This window comes from Muscardinus avellanarius, assembly GCF_963383645.1.
Source record: "Muscardinus avellanarius genome assembly, chromosome: 11".
Classification (NCBI taxonomy): domain Eukaryota; kingdom Metazoa; phylum Chordata; class Mammalia; order Rodentia; family Gliridae; genus Muscardinus; species Muscardinus avellanarius.
Window position 1 is genome coordinate 81,453,369 of NC_137797.1, and position 23,474 is coordinate 81,476,842.

General features: G+C 36.3%; 1 protein-coding gene across 1 annotated transcript in view; it reads right to left on the reverse strand.

Moving 5' to 3' along the window:
- Positions 1-687: 687 nt before the first annotated feature.
- LRRK2 (leucine rich repeat kinase 2) overlaps positions 688-23,474 on the reverse strand; it is a gene marked incomplete at both ends in the record, with an annotated part of 199,740 nt that continues 176,953 nt past the window's right edge. The window contains 5 exons of the mRNA XM_080706299.1: positions 688-809; positions 1,354-1,418; positions 3,657-3,869; positions 9,750-9,902; positions 22,330-22,514. Of these exons, the coding sequence (XP_080562425.1) occupies positions 688-809; positions 1,354-1,418; positions 3,657-3,869; positions 9,750-9,902; positions 22,330-22,514 (738 nt within the window). The remainder of the gene's footprint in view (positions 810-1,353; positions 1,419-3,656; positions 3,870-9,749; positions 9,903-22,329; positions 22,515-23,474) is intronic.

The window sequence follows — 23,474 nt, forward strand, 5'->3', positions numbered from 1 at the left end:
CTCAAAGAAGAGTTGAAAAACAGAAAAGAGAAAGTTAATGTGTCTTTACTGGATGTGAGGAGGACTTTGACAATATTTCATGTTTTCACTTCAGCTGTTTTAATAGAGTTTTGTTTTAGATGAAATCATGTGAAATATACTGTTTGCATCAGCAACAAAGAGAATTCATATCCCAATGAAGGACTTTATTAGTGAAAAGTTATTTGATTACTTACAAGCATATATATGTGATAATGCATTTAAAAGCAATCTAAGAAAGAATGTATTACATGGGACACTACTCAAATATCTCAATTCTACATTGCATAGAAAATAAGCAAGCCATAGTCTTATTTTAAGCATAGAATTTAAAATAAAATTTATCTTTAGTATGGCTAGTAAAACAAAAATGATGACTTTGAAAATTTTGATAGAAGTACTATGGTTAAGTATTTTATAGATGTCTTTTAATCCACCAAATTAAATGGAGTATTTAGGAACTATAACACTGTGTTTTAAATAGTTCATTAGAACATATTTTCATTGGTAAATATTTTTACATTAAAATAAAACATATAAACATTCCTTCATATACACATGAAATGTTTCAAATAGTAGAAGAATCCTTTCAATATAAACATTTTAAAGAAATATTTACAAGAGGAGAAAATAATTTTTGCATCCAAAGATAAAGATTATTGACATGTCTTATTCAACAGATGTTCTTTTCATTTTTTCAGCTAATTCTTTTCTCATTTCAATATGTTTTTCTAAATTTTTCACTTCATGTGGAAGATTGATGTCCCAAACAGACAAGCATGATTGTATCTCTATAAGAAAAAAAAAAAAGAAAATATTTCAAAAACCCACTATAAAACATTTTTATTTTTTGTTAATTTGTATTTAGTTGACTTGAAATAATGTACACATATATAAATGCAGCAATAAATAATATAGCAAATTATTGCCATTTATAAAAAATTTGAAAAATGTTAATACATTACAGAAACTTGAATTTCGGGAAGACTATAAATATTGTATGACCTATCATAAAACAATGAGTTTTTTTTCAAACAGTATTCAACATTAAGCCTCAAATAGATAGAGGTAAGTTCTAAGAAAAAATTACATTTAGTTCTAATTTGAGCTAATTCCTGTTTTAAAATGACTGATACCTCTATCTCATCTGAAAAATAAATATGTAATGTTCAAAGCAATGAAATTAAATTTTGAAAAATTGATGTTTAAATTATGTACCCTAATTTGTAGTAAAAAACTAAAAATTAAAATGCTGAAAGTATTATGTGTTATATCCACTATAATTTATCATCATGTTATTGCACTTTTTGGAATATAGTATCCTTTAAATGTTACCTTTCTGGTGTGATCCTTCGGCATTCTTCTGTTTGTACCCCAAAATCAGCATGACATTTTTAAGGCTTCCTTTACCAAAACAAAAATTAGGGTTTTTTTTAAAAAACAATATATTATCTGAATTGAAAAAAAGTATGGTTGTCTGTATTTTAAAGCACAAATTCTTTGAAACTAAATTTACAAATTTACTTTTTATGAAACATTTCAATTATATTGAATTAAAACTCTCCAAGAAAACCAGTATTTTTAATTAAAAATAAAATCTCCAAAAACAAAGAAGAAAAACCCTATGATCTTCTCCTGCTACAATTCTTACATATGTGGTTCTGAGAAATCTTCATCCTCTTATAAAACAGGTTTAGTATCATTGCTACACCCAAAGTGATATTTTTTGTGGTACTGGAGATTCAACCTAGGGGCATTCTACCTTTGAACTATACCACTAGCCCTATTTTATTTTCTTTTTTGAAAGAGGATCTAAGTTGCAGACGCTGACCTCAAACCTGTGTTCTTTCTATCTCAGCCTTTCAAATACTGGGATAATAGGCATGTGCCACCATGCGTGGCTCAAAAGTGATACTGTTAAATGAGATGATGTATGAAAGTGCATTAGACTGTAATCCCAGTACTTGAGACACTGAGAAAGGAGGATTACAGGTTCAAAGCTAGCCTCAACAATTTAGTAAAACTCTCAGCAATTCAGCAATACCCTGTTTCCAAATGAATAAAAAAATAAAGCTTGGAGGTAAAATGCTCCTGGGTTCAACCCCCAGTAACACACACACACACACACACACACACACACACACACACACACTGAATACTGTAATGTATCAAGTATTTGGATGGAGAGTTGGATGGATGTAGTGACATTGTCACAATATCATACTCATCAAAAGTATTGTACTTACTGAGCCCTAGGGCTCAGTCCTAGAAATAAGGCTGTAAACAAATACATCAGGACCAACCCACACACAAGTTATGTTCTAGTGAAGACACTGGATTTAATAGGAACAAAATTCATGGCTATCAGTGTTGGCTGTTCTGAGTTTTAACACATAAGCTACCATTTCAAAAGGAGTACAGCTAAGTAAGCAAGAAGGTATATTATCTGAGCATAACCCATTGAAATATCACTATAATCTGTTATGAACAACTATTTGGATACCAGAGTACCTACAAATTATATGAGAGAATAGAACTATGATGATAGAGTAAGAGTAGGGTCATGATCCACAGGGGCTTACCACTCTGCCAGCATGGATACATCCTGATAGATCCCAATCACCATCTAAATACTCCTGAAGTTAGAAGCACCATTTCAGTATTTAACTACTTCTGTGTAATGCTGACAAATGGGTGAGGGTGCAGAAGAAACTCGTGTTCCTCCTATGTATATTCTTACAAAAAAATCTATTTTCTTTACGATGGTAAAATATGTTATTGTTTATTTGTTAAAATTACATAAACTCTTTTTTGTAAAATTAAACTCTTCAGTGTTATTTTTGTGATAACTTTGTATACATGATATGATTGTTGTTTTCTAAATCAAATTATTAACTAAAGAGAGACACTGAAAACTTTTAAGGGGAAATTCATTTTGTGTTTCTTCATGATTTCTTTACATTTAAAGGAAAAGCAAGACTAAACATTAAGAGCTTGAACAAAATTTATCATGATTTGTCAATATTTGTAGATCCGGGAGTTAAGCATATATTTCTATAAAAGTATAAATTGTTTCTAGAATAAAAAGCCAAATAGAATTAACTTGTGTGATACTTGGGATTGAACCCAGGCGCATTCTACCACTGAGGTATACCCCTAGCCTATTTTATTCTTTATTTTGAAACAGGACCTTACTAAGTGTGCTAAGGCTGACCACAAACATGCAATCCAACTGCCTCAACCTCCTAAGTACTGGGTTACAAGCATGTGTCACCACACTTAGCCAAAACAAGGGTAGAAAGCTTAGACTATGACCAAAATTGACATTTGCTTTAATTTATTACATGAAAAAATATGATCAACACTTTATTTCTTATTTTTTGCCTTAGGTATAAAGAAAAAAGCAAGTAAGACCCAAATTGAGTGCTCATCTGTGCTCATCTCCCTCTCTCACGGGACTGAGAGCATCTATTGACTCAGTTTATAAATGGCCCTATATAATATTATCTTAGTCCCATATTTAACTATGTGAACTCCCAACACATTCCAGATAACATTGGACCATGAAAACTAAAATTTTAAAGTAAAGGCATATTTTATAGTCTTAGAGGATATGAAAAAATCAAAAGGAAAGAAACTTGCCTAACTGTACTGCCACGATGACTCTAACAGAATCACACAAGTTGTTAATGATTCGTATAATTCGACGAGTTGAAAGATCAAGCAGTAAAATATGGCCTCCTCCAGTTCCTATCCAGAGGGCAGTGTTCTTCTGCAGGCACAGAGCTTTCACTCTTCCAGAATAAGACATTTGGTGTTTTGATTCCTTGTTCATTTTTACCATTACCTCCCTAGAAGCAAAAAGAAGTATGCATTACTAATTTTCTCAATGTTAAATAGATGTGTCTATACATATATGCCTGTATTCACATTTTAAATTATGAACACATACCAATATAGTCTTCCCTTGGCATCCAAGGGAGGTTGGTTCTGAAGACTTCCCCAACCCCATTCACCAAGTCAAGGATGCTCAAGTTCCTTATATAAAATGACATGGTGTTGGCATATCATGTATACACATCCTCCTTTATACTTTAAGTTGTCTCTAAATTACTTATGACAATGTAAATTCTGCACAAATAGTTGTACTGTGTTGTTTAGGGAATAATAACAATAAAGTTGGGCATGTTTGGCACATGCTTGTAATCCCAGCATTCGGAAGGCTGAAACTGGAGGATCCTGGTTCGCAGACAGCCTCAGCTACTTAGCGAAGCCCTTTGCAATTGAATGAGACCCTGTTTCAAAAATAAAAAAGACTAAAAACTAGGGTTGGGGGTGTAGTTCAGAGGTAGAATGCCCCTGGGTTTCATCCCCAGTACCTAAAAAAAAAAAATAATAAACATAGCAAGAAAAAAATATCTGCACATATTCAATATAGAGCCAAACATCAACATAGGCCTACCTACATTTTACGTTTTTTTTTTTTTTTTTTTTTTTTTCAGTCCTTGGGATGGAACCCAGGGGCATTCTACATTCCAGCTACAACCCTGGTTCTATTTTTTATTCTTTTTTATTTTTTGAAACAGGGTCTCACTGAGTTGTAAAGGGTCTCACTAAGTAACTAAGGCTGTCTGCAAACTGAGATATGCCAGGCTCCGCCTCCGGAATGCTGGGTTTAGAGGCATGCACCACCACCATGTTCAGCTCATTTTTACATTTTAATACTTTTATCTGTACTTGAAATTATCAGTCATAGTGAAGTTCAATGTGATTCAAACATACATGCATGGTGTATTTACTTCTGCATCTCACCCCTAGCTAGTGAAATTGGTAGTAATGTCTTCATATATTGCCATAATAATATTTAAACTGTTTCTTTACTCAGCCCTCCTTTTCCCTCCCCCTAATTCCCTTCACCAATTCACTTCAACTATTCTACACAGGCCTAAGTACATTTCTGATCCTAGCCTGTCTGAATCTTTGGATGCAAAAATCAAGAATATGAAGGGCTGATAATTACATCATGAAAATTGTACAAAATTAGCCAGGCATGGTAGTGCAACATCAGTATATGGAAGGATGGTTGCAGGTTCACAGCTAGCCTAGCAACTTAGTGAGACCATAAACAATTTAGTGAGACTCTGTTTCAAAATAAATAAAATAAGGCTGGGCATGTGGCTCAGGAATAGATGCAGGGACTAACCCTAGATTCAATTCCTAGTAACACACACACACACACACACACAAACACACACACACACACACACACATCCCACACCCCACACCTCTCTCTCTCTCTCTTTCTCTCTCTCTCTCGCTCTCGCTCTCTCTCTCTACAAAACTAATTTTTCTGAATATAGAATACCAGAAAGTACACTACTTGAAGCTTGAGTTATCAAAGATATAAAAAGATTGTCCCTCAAATTTAACAAATTCTGAAATGAATAAGATGGATGCTACTTTGACAAATAACTAAACTATTTTATCCAGTAAAAACACGATAAATTTACTCAACATAGAAGTAGCTCCAAAAGCTTCCTATGAAGTCTCAAAGTTAATAAAAAGAAAAATTAAAAATTTCAACTTCAAGAACTAAGGAACTCTTGACCAAGATCTATCTAGCACTGCTGAATTTGTTTCCTCAAAATCCAAAGGAAAATCTGTGAAGATGTTTCCAAGAAAGTAAATGTTGTAGTCTGATTTTATGGGTATAATGTATAGTATAAAATATTTTCCAGAGGATAGCAAATTAAAAGTATGGAGAAATTACAGAAAATTAAAAGTATTGAGTAGGAGACAGGTGTGGCAATGGCCGCCTTTCTCAACACTGGCACACAGGAATGTTCTTCATGTATGGATCTATCGGACCTCATTACCTCTCCCACTGGTTCTTGGTCCTTCCTCCTTAGGAAGTGCATTGATCGCTTCATTAGGTTTTGTCCCATGTTTTTATACTGTCCTATCATTTTTTTCCCTTGAGGGTACAATATCCATGGGCCAAGAGTTTAATTTCAATTAGTAATAATTGAAAAATTCACCACTAGCTGAATAATCCGTAGCAATCTAGTACGGTTGCTTTTAATAATGACTATTTCTTTCATTAAAGAATAGTTTTGACTTCTGGGAAGATGGCGATGGAGAAAAGCGGGGCTTACGAGCCCGGCTAACAACCAATCTCTATTACTACAAAATCAGCGCCTTTCATAGTCAGAAAACACCATCAGCAGAGAAACAAAAAATGTAATTACAAGGGACAGAGAAAAAGAGGGCTGGAAAAACGAGACACCAGAAAGAAACCAGACCGCAGTGCTGCGGCCATCTTCCCTTGCAGCACCAGGCCCCAGAGAGGAGGGGAACTCATAACGGAGCTCAGAGCCACAGAGGAGATATGCCGGCCTCACGGCCGAGGACACGACAGCAGCGCCTTACTGCTGGTGGCAGCAGCAAGCTCACTGGATGGCTCCAGAACAACGCACTCAACAGCCCACCAGGCTCCAGAGAGGAGCGGCGGACAGCGAACCGAGGTGAGCCGCTGCAGATCAGCCAGCAAGAATTCGGCAGATTTCTCGGCGCAGTGAGCATCTAAAGCTCCCAGAGGCCAGGCTCAGCACACCCTTCAGGGACTCAGAGCGGAGCTCAAAAACAGAAAAGAAATACACCAGCCTCACAGCCGAGGAAGTGGCAGCAGCACCATATTGCCACCGGCAGCAGAGCAGCGAATTCACCGAATCCAATACAGCTCCATCTGCACACTCAACAACAGTGAGTCAAATTGTGGCCCCAGAGGAGAAATCCCAGTACTGTACCCCCAGGGACTTGACCCAGTGGGGGAGTGGCGGTGGCAGGGATATCACACCATAGGAGAATACCCAACTGGGCACCCCCCATAGTCTAAAGCAGCCTCAATTGACTCCCTGGGTCTGAGACTCTGCGATACAACCTAGTAAAGGAGTAGTGGTGATTGAGATACCACAGACTCGAGATCCAGAGCACCTTAAGTGAAGTCTTAGCAACCCAAGGGAAGAACCCAGAGAAGGCACAAACTTCTGAAATCATGGGAAAGAGGAATAACAATGGAGCAATGAATGTCCACAACCCCACAACATCAGAACCTGATAAAACAGAAATTCAGAGATTTCTAGAAAATCAAATCAGGAATATAACTGTAGAAATAATAGAGGTGTTTCAAAAAGAGCCAAAAAGAGATAAAGGATGCAATTAATGAAATAAAGTCCTCAGTTCAAAGTACAAACAACCGATTAGACCACATCAAGAAGAGAATCTCGCTCTTAGAAGATGATCACTCCAAAAATGAACGCACAGTTTCTAATCTAGAAAAAAAAATCCGACAGCAGGAATCTGACATTGAAGAAATATGGACCCATTTTAAGAGAGCTAACCTAAGAATAATTGGAATAGAGGAGGGAAAAGAAGGTGAAACCAAAGGGATCAACAATCTCTTCAAGGAAGTAATAGCAGAAAGTTTTCCAAACATAGAGCAAGTGGTCTATACACAGGTCCAGGAAACTTATAGAACTCCCTTTAGACAGGATCGGAGAAGAGGATCTCCATGCCACATAATTTTCAAAATGACCAATGTGGAAGCCAAGCAGAGAATCTTAAAGGCAACAAAAACAAAAGGCCAAGTGACATTCAGAGGCTAACCAATTAGAATCACTCCAGACTTCCCAAACCAAGTCATGAGAGCCAGAAGGGCTTGGAGTAACATATTCCAAACTCTGAAAGAAAACAACTTCCAGCCAAAAATTTCCTACCCAGCAAAACTTTCTATCAAATTAGATGGGGAAATAAGAAGCTTCCATGACAAACAGAATCTGAAGGAATTTATGTCTTCAAAACCAGCGCTAGAGAAAATACTCAAAGAGATTAACTACAAAGAAGAATTAGGTAACACACACCAGAACCAGAGAAACAAGATTTTCCATCCAACAGACAACTAAGATTGGTTATCTGTGGAGATTCATTATTTATGTTAGTCTTTTACATATCTCTAAATTGTATTGTTTGCCTTTATTTTTGCTAATTTTTAGGATTTCTAGTTGGAATATTAATATACCTCCAGATATAGCATTTGGAAATATTTTATCCCATTCTATCAGTAACTTTTAACTCTGTTTACATTGTCTTTGGATATACAATATATATTTTTTATTTTTTTAGGGAGATTGTTTACCCTTCTGTTGCCTGTGCCATTGAAATCATATCCAAGAAATCACCACCAATTTCAATGCTGTGACATTTTATGACCCAGATTTTCTTCTAAAAGTTTATAGTCTTAGGATTTATATTTAGGTATTTTATCTATTTTGAGTTAATATTTGTATATGGTGTTAAGTAAGGGTCCAATTTTATTCTTTTTCATGTAATTATGATTTTTCAACAATATTTAGTTAAAAGATTATTATTTCCTCCACCAAATGTTCATGGAAACCTTTTTAAAAATAACTTGACAATATATGGAAGAATGTTTCTCTAGGCTTTCATTTAACTCCAGTGGTTTATATATCTGCCTTTATAACAGTACTACACTGTTTCAATTATTGTAGCTTTATATAGTTTGAAATCAGAAAATATACATCTTCTAGCTTTGTTCTTTTTCGAGATCGTTTTGGGTATCTAGAGTCCATATTTCACATTAGGATAGATTTTTTTCTGAAAAATAAATAAATAGCCGGGCGTGGTGGCGCACACTTGTAATCCCCGCACTTGGGAGGCAGAGACAGGAGGATCATGCAGGTTCGAAGCCAACCACACGCGCTGGCTTAGGAGACCCTGTTTCCAAATAAAAATGTAAAAAAAAATGGGTCTAGGAGTGTAGCCCGGAGGTAGAAGGGCTTCCAGGAACCCCAGTACCACCAAAAAATAAATTAAAATAAATAAATAAATAAATAAATAAATAAATGTATGATATTTTCACCTAAAAAATATTCTCTGGTAAGAAAGAAAGCAAAAAGAAATATTGAAATGCTATCTTTAAGTCATCAAAAGCTTGGTAAGAGACAAATGAAACTGTTCTGTGAGATTATCATTGTTAATTTTGGATAAATTGCTCTAATACTAGATGTCAACCACTAAGCCAAGCGTGGGAAGGAGTGATGGGGAGGGAACGGGGTGGGGATTTTAGGTAGGGGTTAATTGGGTGATGTGTGCATATATGTCTACAAAAGTTTTTTTTTTTATCCCACTATGCACCAATAAAAACATTAAAAAAAGAATAGTTTATTATAAAATCATCAAGAAACAATATATATCATGTTCCTATTTTGTAGCTTTCAAAAATAAAAATTTTGGAATACAAATGATGGTACTAGCAAGCATTAGCAATTTTGTGTTTATTTTTTAAAATTTTTATATGTTGATGCAAAAAGGAAGAATAAGAATAGTTCTTTTCTCATCATTTATATTCTGATGTAAGACTATAATGCACCAAAAAACAAAAAGCATATTTTTCAGCATTCGGGAGGCTGAGATGGGAGGAACATAGATTTGAGGCTAGTCTCAGCTACTTAGTGAGGCCCTTTGTAACTCAGTGAGACCCTGTTTCAAAATAAAGAACAAAAAATAGGGCTGGGGGGTGTAGATCAGAAGTAGAATGCCCCTGGGTTCCATCCCCGGTACTACAAAAAAAAAAAAAAGAAGAAGAAGAAGAAGGAGAAGGAGAAGGAGAAGGAGAAGAGTTTTTGCAAGCATAAAATAACTGATTCGCTTACTTTAAAAATTGTACACAGTCAATTCGTTCACAGAGTTTTTCAGTTTTCTTATCCCACACTTCCACAACAGGACTATTTTTCTTAGCAATGTAGAGAGCTGTGTCTACTGCCACTGCTATGATGTTGGAATCACTGAAAGCTGCATAAGAAAACCTACGGGAGAAAAAAAAATCAAGACATAATACAATCTTATATTTGCTCTTAATGCATTCAAAATTAACACTATTTTGAAAAATAGACTATTACAATTATTTCATATTCTTTGTAACCATTCTGAATTGACTATATAACTTTCTATATACCTTCATATTTTTAATATTTGGATGTTGCAATAAAATCCTTGTTATTGTGAATGTTTGGAATTTCTTTTTGTACTGAAGTTGAGTTCAGGGACATTCTCCTTCTGAGCTACACTCTGGCCCTATGTATATTTTTTTGTTTATTTATTTATTATTTTTCATTGTTTATTATTTTTATTTTGAAACAGGGTTTCACTAAGTCACTGAAAGTTTTGCTAAGTTACTGAGGCTGGCCTTGAACCCACAATCCTTCAGTCTTAGCCTTTCAAGTACTGGGATTACAGGCATGCATTACCATGCCCAGGAAATGTTTAGAAATGTGTTATCCATTTACATCTAGAATTATAAAACACAAATATTGAAATAAGTGTTAGTGGCAGTATCTTTAAGTGTAAAAGCAAGAGATACCCTTGCATCAACTTAAGTTAATCAAGTTATGAGAATAAAGCTCCACCTCACCCATACTTACAAAGGACGTAAATTGTTTGCCATCTTCCTCTTTGAAAATGAAGAAAATGTTTTAAAAAGACTTTTAAATAACTCTCCTTCAACCCAAGACATATAACACTGAACATATTTTGCAGACTGGCCCAGCTGTGTGGCAAGCTCCTCGTTAGCCCTTGAAGCTTACCTTTAATATCACCTCCCCTGGAATTCTTCCCTGACCTGTCAAAATAGAGTGACCACTCCTTTTCCCTCACCGGCGCTGCTGTAATTTTATAGTCTTTATTAAACATAACATTTCATTTGGGCATGGTGGTACATGCCTGTAATCCCATCAAATTGGGAAGCTGAGAAAGGAAGATCAGGAGTTTAAGCCCAGCCTGGACAGTTTAGCAAGATCTTGTCTCAAACTAAGAAACAAACGAAAGTTTTTATTTATTAGTGTTTTCCTCATACTAGAATATAAGTACAATTTTTCAAGGAGAAGTATCATTTCTTTTCTAAGTATCTTCAATCCAGTAAAGAGTTAGCATAGGTAAGTGCCCTGATATACCAGGCAGTTTGATAAATGGATGGACAGTGGGTGGATAATGAATCAACAGGATGAATAAGAATAAATGACAAGAACAAAGAAACATAGTTAAGATTGCAGTTAAATCAATCACGGGGTGATATGAAATTACCTCAAGGATTTAACAATCATTAGTATTGTTTATATTCTTTCAAGAGAGATGAAAATATAAAATATGTGTTGACAGACAGTCACTACATTTTGAGTAATTTTTTTTTTTTCTGGAGTGTTTGCTGTATTTAGGAGAAGGTAGTTCTAGTTAGCACAAAGTTTTATGCAGGGTTTTATACTTGGTGGTGGTTGTCTTTCTTTCTTTCCTATTCCTTTCTTTATTCCTTCCTTTCTTTTTTTCTGCTACTGAGTATTGAACCCAGTTTTCTATCTCTGAGCTATCCAACACCATTTTTTTTAACAGAGTCTCACTAAGTTTCTGGGGCTGGTCTTAAACCTGTGATCCTCATGTCTCTGCCTCACAAGTATTGTGATTACAGGAATACACCACCACCCACCTCTTTGGGGTTTAGAATTTATAAAATTTTGTATGTTGTCTTGTTTGATCCTTAATAAACACAATCTCAATTTCTATAATTATAGAAAAAGGCTTACAAATATTAAATAATTTGCTCACATGACTTGCATGTTGCAGACTTGACTCGGGACTCAAAATGAGTCCTGTGGAGTCTCCTGGCTCCAGAGGCAGATGTCTCCTGCTACCCAGTATGCCTTTCAATCAGTCACCATGAACAGCAATAGGAGGGCAAAGGAGGGTAAGATGAGGCAGCTCTGACACGATGTCTGTGTATTGGGAAGAGACCCAGCAATAGAAGAGACTTTTTAGGAGGAAGCAAATGTTTCCAAGTGCTTATAATACTGGCTAATAATCCCTTTTTAGAGATGATCATCTTTGACAGCCGGGTATTTTTGGATAGCCACTAATAAAGCATCTATACTTTAATTTTTTAAATTTTGCAGTAAGGGGATCTAACCCAGGAGCATTTTACTTCCAAGCTATAACCTCAGCCCTATTTTTAAATTTTATTTTGAAACAGGGTCTTACTGAGTTGCAAAGGGCCTCATTAAGTAGCTGAGGCTGTCCATGAACAGCGATCCTCCTGTCTCATCCTCCCAAATGCTGGGGTTACAAGCATGCACCACCATGCCCTGCTTATTTGAATATTTGTGTGTGGGGGCATAGGGGATTGAACCCAGGGATATTCTATCTCTGAGCTACACAACCAGACCTAGTTTATTTTTTATCTTGAAACAAGGTCTAATTTTTGAAGGGTCTTGTTAAGTTTATAAGCCTGGCCTCAAATCTGTGATCCTCCTGTCTCAGATTTCAAAGTACAGGTATTACAGATGTGTGTCACCACACTTGGCTTACTTTAAATATTATATGGAGGCTCCCTCCCCATCCCTCCCAGCCCAGTCAGGGTTTTCAGCCTCTCTTAGCCAATCCTGAGAGAAGAATCTGTGTGCATCACTTAGGAGGGGAAAGAGTCAAAGAGAAAGAAAAGAAACAGACAAGAAACAAGTTCTAAGAATTCATGGGCCAGACATTCGTCCTCTTGTGTTGTTTTTGGGTTTTTTGTTTGATTTTTGTTTTAAATGCTGATGGCAGGGAGATTCAAAATGGCGACTGAGAGACACAGCGCTTCTCAGTAATTGAAATAAATAAAGTTCAACTACCATGAAAGCAGTGTCTTAACCAACAAAATATATATATCTCAGAAACCAAAACTGATCCAGGAACCTTGGCAGAAGAAATCCAGGAACCCTGAACTGCGGGGGGAAAAAAAGGTCGAGTTTCGGATCTGCTGCAGCCACAGCGGGGCCACCGGAGCCAGTGCAGGCTGCCTACCCAAAGCATAGTCTGGGGACTTGGTGTCAGCAAGCCGAGTCACCACCACGCCAGACCGCCAGCCGCTGGTAAGCTGCCCTGGCCGAGGCTTGGAGGCTCGGGCTCCGCTCCCCCCAGCGCCCCCTGGGCTGCTACCACCTCAGGCTCCAGCCCAGCTCCGGCCAGCCCCGGCCTGAGCACCTTCTCAGCTGCTGCAGCCTCAGGCCCAAGTACAGACCCAGCCCAAGCCCAAACCCGCACAGTCCCATCCTAACGATCTGAGGCACAGCCACGAGAAGGCAGGGCCCAGCCCAATTTACCTCGCAAAACAGACTCTGGGACTACTACAGAAAAAAATCCAGTAATTTTGACCTGCGAGAGTGTCTGCAACACCCACAAAAGGTGCCATATCGAGCCAGCAACCCAAAAACGATTTTGGGGAAAGGCAACACTGTCAGCACTGTGGACTGTCTAAGAGTCTGAAAGTGATCATAGAGCTTTAACATCCCAAACTTTGAGATTAGCTGACCCCTGAGTGGCACTGTTGGCGCAACAGAAGAGGCACCCACAGAAACACCTGGAGACCTGCAGTGTCCCCGACATGGACCTGCCATCCCCCCGGAGAGCCAGATATGGAAGAACTGCCAGCCCATCAGAGCTTCTGATTGGGCTGCCAGGTAACAGCTCCCACGCAGAAGAACCACAGGAGCCAGTGGGTCTGCACAGGGGAACAACTTCAACCCCACTGACACAGCAAGTGTGCTTAAGGCATGACACCTGCACAGATCCACACCATATGTTAGTAAAATAGTAGGACTGTTTTCTTCTCACTCTTTTTTATTTTTTTAATTTTTTAATTTTTATTTTATGTTTTATTTTCTTCTTTTTTGTTGCCAATTTTTGTTTTATTATAGTTTTTTTATTTTTTTCTCTTTTTTTGGTTTCTGGGTCTTCTTTTTTCAGTTTTTCAGTTTTTTGAGGGGGTTATTCCTTTTTTCTTTTTTTTTCCTTTTTTCTTTTTTTACTTTTATTTGGGTTTCTTGTATGGATCTTTCACTTCATATCACATGGTTGTTAGGTTGTTTTATTTTGCCTTATGTTTATCCAGTTTACTCTTTTAACCCTTCTTGTTCTCTTCTGGTAGTCCATTATTGTGTTGTCGATGCAGCTGTTTATATTTAATGTATAATAGTCTTTCTAACTTATTTTGTTACTTTATCCATCTCTATGTGAGCCTTCCCACCACTCCCTCTACAAAAGTCTACAATTCAGACTATCAACTAGCTTCCTTCAAATCTTTCCCCTTGCCACCCAACTGTAGCTCTTCCTTTAACACACAGTTTCTCACATCTCCATACTTAAATATTCTGATAAATACAAGAGTCCTACTATCTAACCTTCTCCCATTCTCAACCTGATTCAACCCCATTATACTTAAATTCCTCCACAACCTAATTATATTCTCTACCTTACCCGACTCCTCACCCATCACCCTAGCTACTCCACCATCACCCAATCCTCACCACTTGAAAAAGTACTGCTTACATGTTGACTTTGCTAAATCCCTACTACTAAGACTGGTCTATACACAATACCCATAATCAGTGGGAAGACAACAGAAGAACAGCCTGAGAACTTTGAAAATATGAGAACCAGGAATAGTGGAGAAACGACAGAAGTCATGAATACTGACCTACAAAAAATGCAAGAAGGGGAGTTCCGAATCTTGATTTACAATATGATGAAAGGATTTAAAACAAGTCTAGAGGAGATGAAAGATGAGTTAGAAACACTAAGAAAGAATTAGAAAGAGGTCTGGAATGAAACGAAAGAGTCAATAAGTGAAATGAAGACAGCAATAGAAAGAAATTCTGGAAGATTAGATGAAATGGAAAACAGAATATAACTGTTAGAAGACAGTACATCCAAAACCAAAAACACAGTCAGCGATAAACAGAAATCTTTACAGCAACAAAACCTAAACATCCAGCAAATATGGGATAATATGAAGCATCCTAACTTATGGATAATAGGCATTGAAGAAGAGATAGAGGTACAGACCAAGGACATCCATAATCACTTCAGAGAAATAATTTCAGAGAATTTTCCAAACATGTAAAGAGACTTGGATCTTCATGTCCAGGAGCCATACAGAACACCATTGAGACAGGACCAAAGAAGGACCTCCCCATGCCACATAATAACCAAAAAGAACAACATAGAGGCCAAGGAAGGAATCTAAAAAGCAGTGAGAACAAAAGGACGGGTGACATATAGAGGCAAAACAATAATAATCACCCCAGATTATACAACCCAGGTCATGAATGCTAGGAGAGACTGGTATGACGTGGTTCAGACCCTGGAAGAAAATAACATCCAACCAAAACTACGTTATCCAGCAAAACTACTATTAAAAATCAACGGGGAAACAAAAGTATTTCAGGATAAACAGAATCTTAAAAAATTCTTTAAAAAAACACTAGAAAAAAATTCTTAAAGAAATAAACCATAAAGAAGAAAAAAGAAGCAGACTTCAGAACCAGAGGAGAGAGGAAGTTAATAAGTTAATAAGTAACGAAGAAAGACCAAACCACCCAATAGTAGACAGAACACAAAATGGCAGAAAACAAAAATCATATTTCAATAATATATCTTAATATCAAAGGATTTAACTCACCAATCAAATGACATAGACTGGCAATGGGATTAAGAAACATAATCCAAATATATGCTGTCTACAAGAAACTCACTTTACAGCCAAAGACATTCACATACTGAAAGTGAAAGGATGGAAAAAGATATACCATGCTATTGGAGACCAAAAAAGAGCAGGGGTAGCAACCCTGATATCCAACAAAACAGACTTTAAAACACATCAGAAGAGACAAATCAGGACACCTCCTTTTATTAAAAGGAACAATACACCAAGAAGATATAATGATAGTAAACATTTATGCCCCAAATGCGGGTGCAACCACATTTGTAAAACAAACCCTTCTGGACATCAGATCCCAAATAGATCCAAATACAATAATTCTAGGAGACTTTAATATGCGTTGCACACCACTGGGTCAAACTTCAAGGCAAAAGATGAGTAAAGACTCTTTAGAACTAAAGAAAACCATAAACCAAATGGACCTAATAGACATCTACAGAATATTTCAGCCAGGAACTACAGAATATATATTCTGTATATTCTTCTGAGAAGAATATACATTCTTCTTAGCAGCCGATGGAACCTTCTCAAAATAGATCACATCCTGGGACACAAAGAAAATGCCAGCAAATTCAAAAGATGTAATATACTTCCTTGCATCTTTTCAGACCATAATGGAATAAAAGTAGAAATCAACAACAGGAAACTCAAAAGAAATTATTCAAATACATGGAGATTAAATGATACACCATTGAATGATGAATGGTTAATAGCAGAAATTAGGAAAGAAATAAAGAAATTAATGGAAACAAATGAAAACCGAGACACAACCTACCAAAATCTATGGGACACTATGAAGGTAGTATTAAGAGGAGAGTTTATTGCATTGAGTGCCCACATAAGAAGGACAGAGAATCACCAAGTAAAGAACCTAATGACATAACTTAAAGACCTAGAAAGTGTGCAACAATCTATTCCCAAGGTCAGTAGAAGGCAAGAAATCATTAATATTAGAGCAGAAATAAATGAAATAGAGAACAACAACAACAAAAAAAAACAATTCAAAGAATCAATAAAACAAAAAGTTGGTTCTTTGAAAAGATTAATAGAATTGATAAACCCCTGGCCAACCTAACCAAAATAAAAAGAGAACCAACTCAAATTATCAAAATTAGAAATGAAAAAGGAGATATCACCACAGATAGTGAAGAAATTCAAAAGATTATCAGAAACTACTTTAAAAATTTATACTCCAATAGACTTGAAAACATGGAAGAAATTGATAGATTTCTATGCACAGTTAACCTTCCTACACTCAGCCAAGAGGACATAGCAAGCCTAAACCAACCAATAGCAACCAAAGAAATGGAACGGCAATAAAAATTCTTCCACCAAAGAAAAGCCCAGGCCCAGATGGGTTTCCAGCTGATTTCTACAAAACCTTCAGTGAACAACTAATACCAATACTTCATAACTTGTTCTGGGAAATTGAAAGAGATGGAACTCTCCCAGACTCCTCCTATGAGGCCAGTATCACATTAATCCCCAAACCAAATAAAGATACCTCAAGAAAGGAAAACTATAGACCAATATCCTTAATGAACATAGATGCAAAAATTCTAAACAAAATACTAGCCATACGCATTCAAAACTATATCAAGAGAATAATACATCATGACCAAGTTGGTTTCATCCCAGAAAAACAAGGCTGGTTCAACATATGCAAATCAATACATGTTATTCACCACATAAATAGAACCAAGAACAAAAACCACATCATCATAGCAATAGATGCTGAAAAAGCATTTGACAAAATCCAACACCCATTTATGTTAAAAAAAAATGCAGAAAATTGCGATAGAAGGAATGTACTTCAACATCATTAAGGCAATATACTGTAAACCCAAAGCCAACATTATATTGAACGGGGAAAAACTGCAAGAATTTCTTCTAAAATCAGGAACAAGACAAGGATGCCCACTATCACCATTCCTTTTCAATATAGTCTTAAGACTCTTGCTGCAGCAATAAGACAAGAGAAGGAAATCAAAAGAATTCACATAGGAAGAGAGGAATTAAAATTATCCTTAATTACAGATGACATGATCCTTTATCTGGAAGACCCAAAGAATTCAACCAAAAGACTTCTGGAGCTGATTTACAAATTCAGCAAAGTCACAGGATACAAAATCAACCTAAAGAAATCAGTGCCTTTTCTTTACGCCAACAATGAATCCACAATGAAAGAAACAAAGACAACAATTCCATTCACTATAACCTCAAAACCAATAAAATACCTAGGAATAAACCTAACCCAAGATGTAAAAGACCTCTACAACAAAAACTATAAAACATTAAAGAAAGAAATTGAAGAAGACCTTGGAAGATGGAAAGATCTCCCATCCTCATGGATAGGCAGAATAAATATCATCAAAATGGCCATTCTGCCAAAAATGATTTATAGATTCAATGCAATTCCCATTAAAATACCAGCAACATTCTTCACAGACATAGAAAAAGCAATCATGAACTTTATATGGAAAAAGAAAAGACCCAGAATAGCCAAAGCTCTTCTCAGCAATAAGAATCATGCAGGAGGCATTACAATCCCAGACTTCAAATTATACTATAGATCAGTAGTAGTAAAAAACAGCATGGTACTGGCACAATATCAGGTATACTGATGAGTGGAACAGAATAGAAGATACAGAAACAAATCCACATGCCTACAGTCAATTAATCTTTGACAAAGGGGCCAAACTCATATGCTGGAGAAAAGACAGCCTTTTCAACAAATGGTGCTGGGAAAATTGGCTATCCATTTATAGAAAGATAGATCTAAACCCCTATATCTCACCATGCACAGCAATCAACTCAAGATGGATCAAAGACTTAGAAATTAGACCTGAGACTGTGAAGTTAGTAGAGGAGAGCATAGGTTCAACAATACAACATATTGACACAGGCAGTAACTTTCTCAACAAAACCTCCAAAGCTCAGGAAATTAAAGCAAAAATTAACAAGTGGGATAGCATCAAACTAAAAAGTTTCTTCTCATCAAAGAAAACCATAAATAACTTAAAGAGGAAGCCTACAGAATGGGAAAAGATTTTTACCAGCCACCACTCTGATAGGGGGCTAATATCCAGAAAGCACAAAGAGTTCAAAAGACTCTACACTAGTAAAACAAACAACCCAATCAAGAAATGGGCAAATGAACTAAATAGACACTTCACAAAGGAAGAGATACAAAGGGCCAATAGATACATGAAAAGATGTTCTACATCACTGGCCATCAGGGAAATGCAAATCAAAACTACACTGAGATTCCATCTAACCCCAGTCAGAGTGGCAAGCATAAAAAAATCAAATAACAAATGCTGGCAAGGATGTGGGGAAAGAGGAACCCTTTTACACTGTTGGTGGGAATGCAAACTAGTTCAGCCACTATGGAGATCTGTGCGGAGATTCCTAAAAATGCTGGGAATAGATCCACCATAAGATCCAGCTCTACCACTCCTGGAATTTTTCCAAAAGGGTTGAATTCAGAGAACTATAGCAACATATGCATACCTATGTTCATAGCAGCACAATTCGTAATAGCCAAAATATGGAACCAACCCAGGGCTCCATCAACAGATGAATGGATTGCAAAACTTTGGTTAATTCACACAATGGAATTCTATTCAGCCATAAGAAGAACAAAATCATATCATTTGCAAGAATATGTAAAGTCCTGGAGAGCATTATGTTAAGTGAGATCAGCAAAGCACAGAAGGAAAAGGTACATATGTTTTCTCTAATATGCCCAAACTAGGAAACATAGAGGATACCAGTAGGACTCCTGATAATGGAGGGGAAATACAAGCAAAGCTTGAATGGAAAGATAGGAGAAGAGAAATGCCAAACTTGATTAATGAGGGTCTACATCCGAATATGTGTGAAATTATGAATATGTATGGTTACCCTGGACAATCATTGGTGGTAGAGGGGAAAGGAAAACAGGGGTGGGAGGAGAAGGCACCAATTATAATTTAAATGTATACCATTTATGTTCAATAAAAAAAATTTTAAATGCTAAAAAATAAATATTATATGGAATTTTAATGGGTTAATTGATACCCATGATCCCCTAAAATGCTCTATGAAATAAAATAATTACAAACCTTTCTTTCTAAAGATTTTCAGGCCTGAAGAGTTGGGATAAAGGTAGAACTTATAGAGAATGAGGGCATCCAAATATTTACTATATGCTAATAAACAAATCTGTGAACAAGACAAAATATTAAAATCTCATCCACAAGAATTTATATCACAGTGCCTTAATTATGACTATGCTTGCTCCTTATTCATTTTCATTGTAAAGTAGAAACAGAACAAAGCTGAAGCCTGGGCCCCAGTCCAGGCATGCATGGTCTGATTTAATTGGTCTGAGATGATGCCAGGTGTGTGATTATTTTCAGCCTACCTACTGTTTTCTAATACACAGCTGATGTTGAGAACCAGTAGTTTTAGTGAGATTACAAAGGTTTAAGAAACAAGTATGAAAACATGACAGCTGTTATGCAAGGCATCAATAGAGCCAAGGAGTCACAATGGCAAAGGTGCTTGACCTGCCATGGTGGGGTCAGGAACAGTCACTCAGAGGAAGCAGATCTTGGATTGAAATGGGCAGGGACACAGTGATAACCCAAAGTCAGAGACAAAACCATACTCACAGGGTAGGGGTGAAAGGAAGCAGGTGATCTCTAAGAACTGAGACCATTTCAGTTCGGATAACACAAAGAAGCAGAAAACGGAAAAACATGAATACTTTTAACTCAACTATATAGGTCTGAAAACCTTTATTTACAAGATCTATAATTGTTTTATTTCATAGTTCATTGTTTGGGATCATGGATATAAATTAACCCCTTAAAATACCATATAAGATTTAAACTCAGCAGGGCATGGTGGCTCATGGCTATAATCCCAGTACTTGTGAGTCTGAGACCGGAGAATCCTGAAGGGTCTGGCAGGCTAACATAAAAAATGTGGGTTCATGTAAAGGACAAAGGGACGCCAAGGAAGAATTTTAAAATAGAAGTAGAAAGAAATATGCTACTGTTGCCATGTCATAGATGCAAGATGATAGCAGAGGAAATAATGAGAAGGATTTGAGAGTTGGTTAGGAGACTCCAGTGGACAAAGCAGCACAGGGCAAAGGTGACCAGTATGGCTCCCAAGTCTGTCTTGGGCAGCCAGAGAGATGTTTGAAACTAAGAAGGTTCCTGAAATAGGGATCTGTGGCCCAAAACTAAAAACAATCACAATAATAATTAACATTTATTAAGAGTTTTACAGGCATTAGGCAGTATTTTAAGCTCCTTATATTAATTTCCTTATTTGATATTCCAAACACAGCTATAAGAGAGTAATATTGCAATCTTCAAATAAAAAAAAGACTAAAGATTTGAAAGATTCTTGCAAAGCTGATATTTGAACTATACCTTATGTTCTTAACTATTATCATACACTGCTTATCACCAAGAAGCAAAATTAAAAAGAACCAGAGAGCCGGGCGTGGTGGCGCACGCTTGTAATCCCCGCGCTTGGGAGGCGGAGACAAGAGGATCGCGCAGCCGTGCTGGCGTAAGAGACCCTGTTTCAAAAATATAAAATAGGTCTGGGAGTGTAGCCCGGAGGAAGAAGGGCTTCCAGGAACCCCAGTACCACCAAAAAAAAAAAAAAAAAAAAAAAGAACCAGAGAGAAAATATAGGAAATCAAAGGGACTTGGGACAAATGAAGAAGCTGGAAGTGGTGCAGGATCACAGGTTCATGACCAGCCTTAGCAATTTAGCCAGGCTCTATTTCAAAATAATAAAAAAAAATACAATAGGGCTAAAGGTATAGCTCAGAGGTAGAAGGCCCCTGGGTTCAATCTCTAGTACCACAAAAACAGAAAGCAAAATAGATAAGTGAAGAAAAAAACGGCAGAATAGTGGAAGGGGATTAGAGATGAGAGGAAGAGAAAGGAGAATTGATGAAGGAAATAGTTCAAATAATGATACTGTTATGCCCACATATGAAGATATCACTACTATTCTCACTAATAGGTATGAGAGGGAGAGCCAGGAGGAAGAGAATCCAGAGGGGAACACACCAAGTGCTCTGTGCACATGTTTTTATCACTTTGAACCTTACTATGGTGTAAAATTACAATACACACATACTTAAAAAAAGAAACACCCCAATTTGATTAAAATCAATTTAAATACTGGAACAAGAATGATGTTCATATTTTTATTTTATTCTTGCTTAACACTAGTATCACTAAATTGGCTATAATTTTGATAATTATCAAATCCAAAATTTACTTTAATCCTGTAGCCTAAATTTTTTATAATCAATAGCTTAATGAAATTATCTAAAACCACATATACAAAAATCATGGGTTTAGCAAAATACTGAGTTGATTGCCTTCTAGTTCCATATGTTGATATCCAAAATGAAGAAAATAAAATGGTTAAAATTTCAGATTGGTAAATACTAGTAGGATTACAATGAACATTTCCTTTATTACAAAAGTGATTGGGGTACTTGATTGTTTTTAATGGCCCTTTACTTTCTGGGATTTTCTAAATGTTATATATGAAATTATTCATTTTTTAATAAAAATAAATTGTGTATTTTAAAATATCTTAATTATGGGTTATCAATATTATCAATATAATTATGAAGAACACAAAAATAAATAGTAAATCCATTTTATGCAAAGAAAATAACTTACAGTTGATTTGTCCTTGTCTCAATGAGTTTCTGAACAGTGAAATCAGTAGAAAATGAGAAGACTTTTGTACCACATCCTCCCCACATGATGTTCTTTTCGGCTGAATTCATGGATTCACTCAAGCACATCAGTGGAGTGCTGTCATTTCCTATATTAAGTATCTTCAAGGGAGCAGCTCCTTTACACTTTGCCCAAAAAAGAAAACACACCCAGTGAATTGAGTATCCATGGAGTAAAACACTACCAAATTTTTGCTTTCTGAAATTACTTTCTATTTTAAGTGATTAAAGGCTTTAAAATAAAAATTCAGATATGCTTTTCAAATGTCCATAAACACAGGATTTAGTTAAAATGGTATTCAAAATATCATCTATACAGTATCTCCATTTTATGCAAAAGTTACACAAGAAAGAAGCTAGGGATTATATTCTACTTCTGTGTCTCTCTAGATGACAGAGTTTTGGTATCAGGGAGTATGAATAGGTAGAAAGTTGAATAAAGAGATGGAATCATGGATAAATAGAGGGATGAAGGAATAAATATTTTAATGATTAAACAATAATCTGAAGAGCATCAAAGGAGATGATTTCTTCAATACTAAATCAAAAGTAAATGAAAGCCAGACGGGGTGTGTGTGTGTGTGTGTGTGTGTGTGTGTGTGTGTGTGTGTGTGTTTCTGTGTGTGTTTCTGTGTGTATCTGTGTGTGTGCATGTGTGTGTGGGGGGGTTTCTGTGTGTGTGTGCATGTGTGTGTGTGTGTGCATGTGTGTGTGCATGTGTGTGCATGCTTGTATTTTGCTGGGATTGAACCCAGGGCTTCATAGACGCTAAGTGCTTGCTCTACTGTACTATGTCCTAGCCACAAGCCAGATTTAAAAGTTAAGTATTCTTTGTTTTTTTTTCTACAACACATTTATAAGGAATCATCTACTTCACTTATGCGAACTCAATTACTGCCATTGCTAACATCACATCTTATTTATCATGTTATCCTTATTTTACTCATAAAAATATTAAGTCAATTATTAAGTGTGTGGGGATCCACTGCATACAAGACTTTATGAAGCAATGAGAAGATGGAAAGCAGAGTTTATGATTCTTGTTCTCAAGAACCTCATAAGAAGAGGTAGGTAAGACATCTAGTA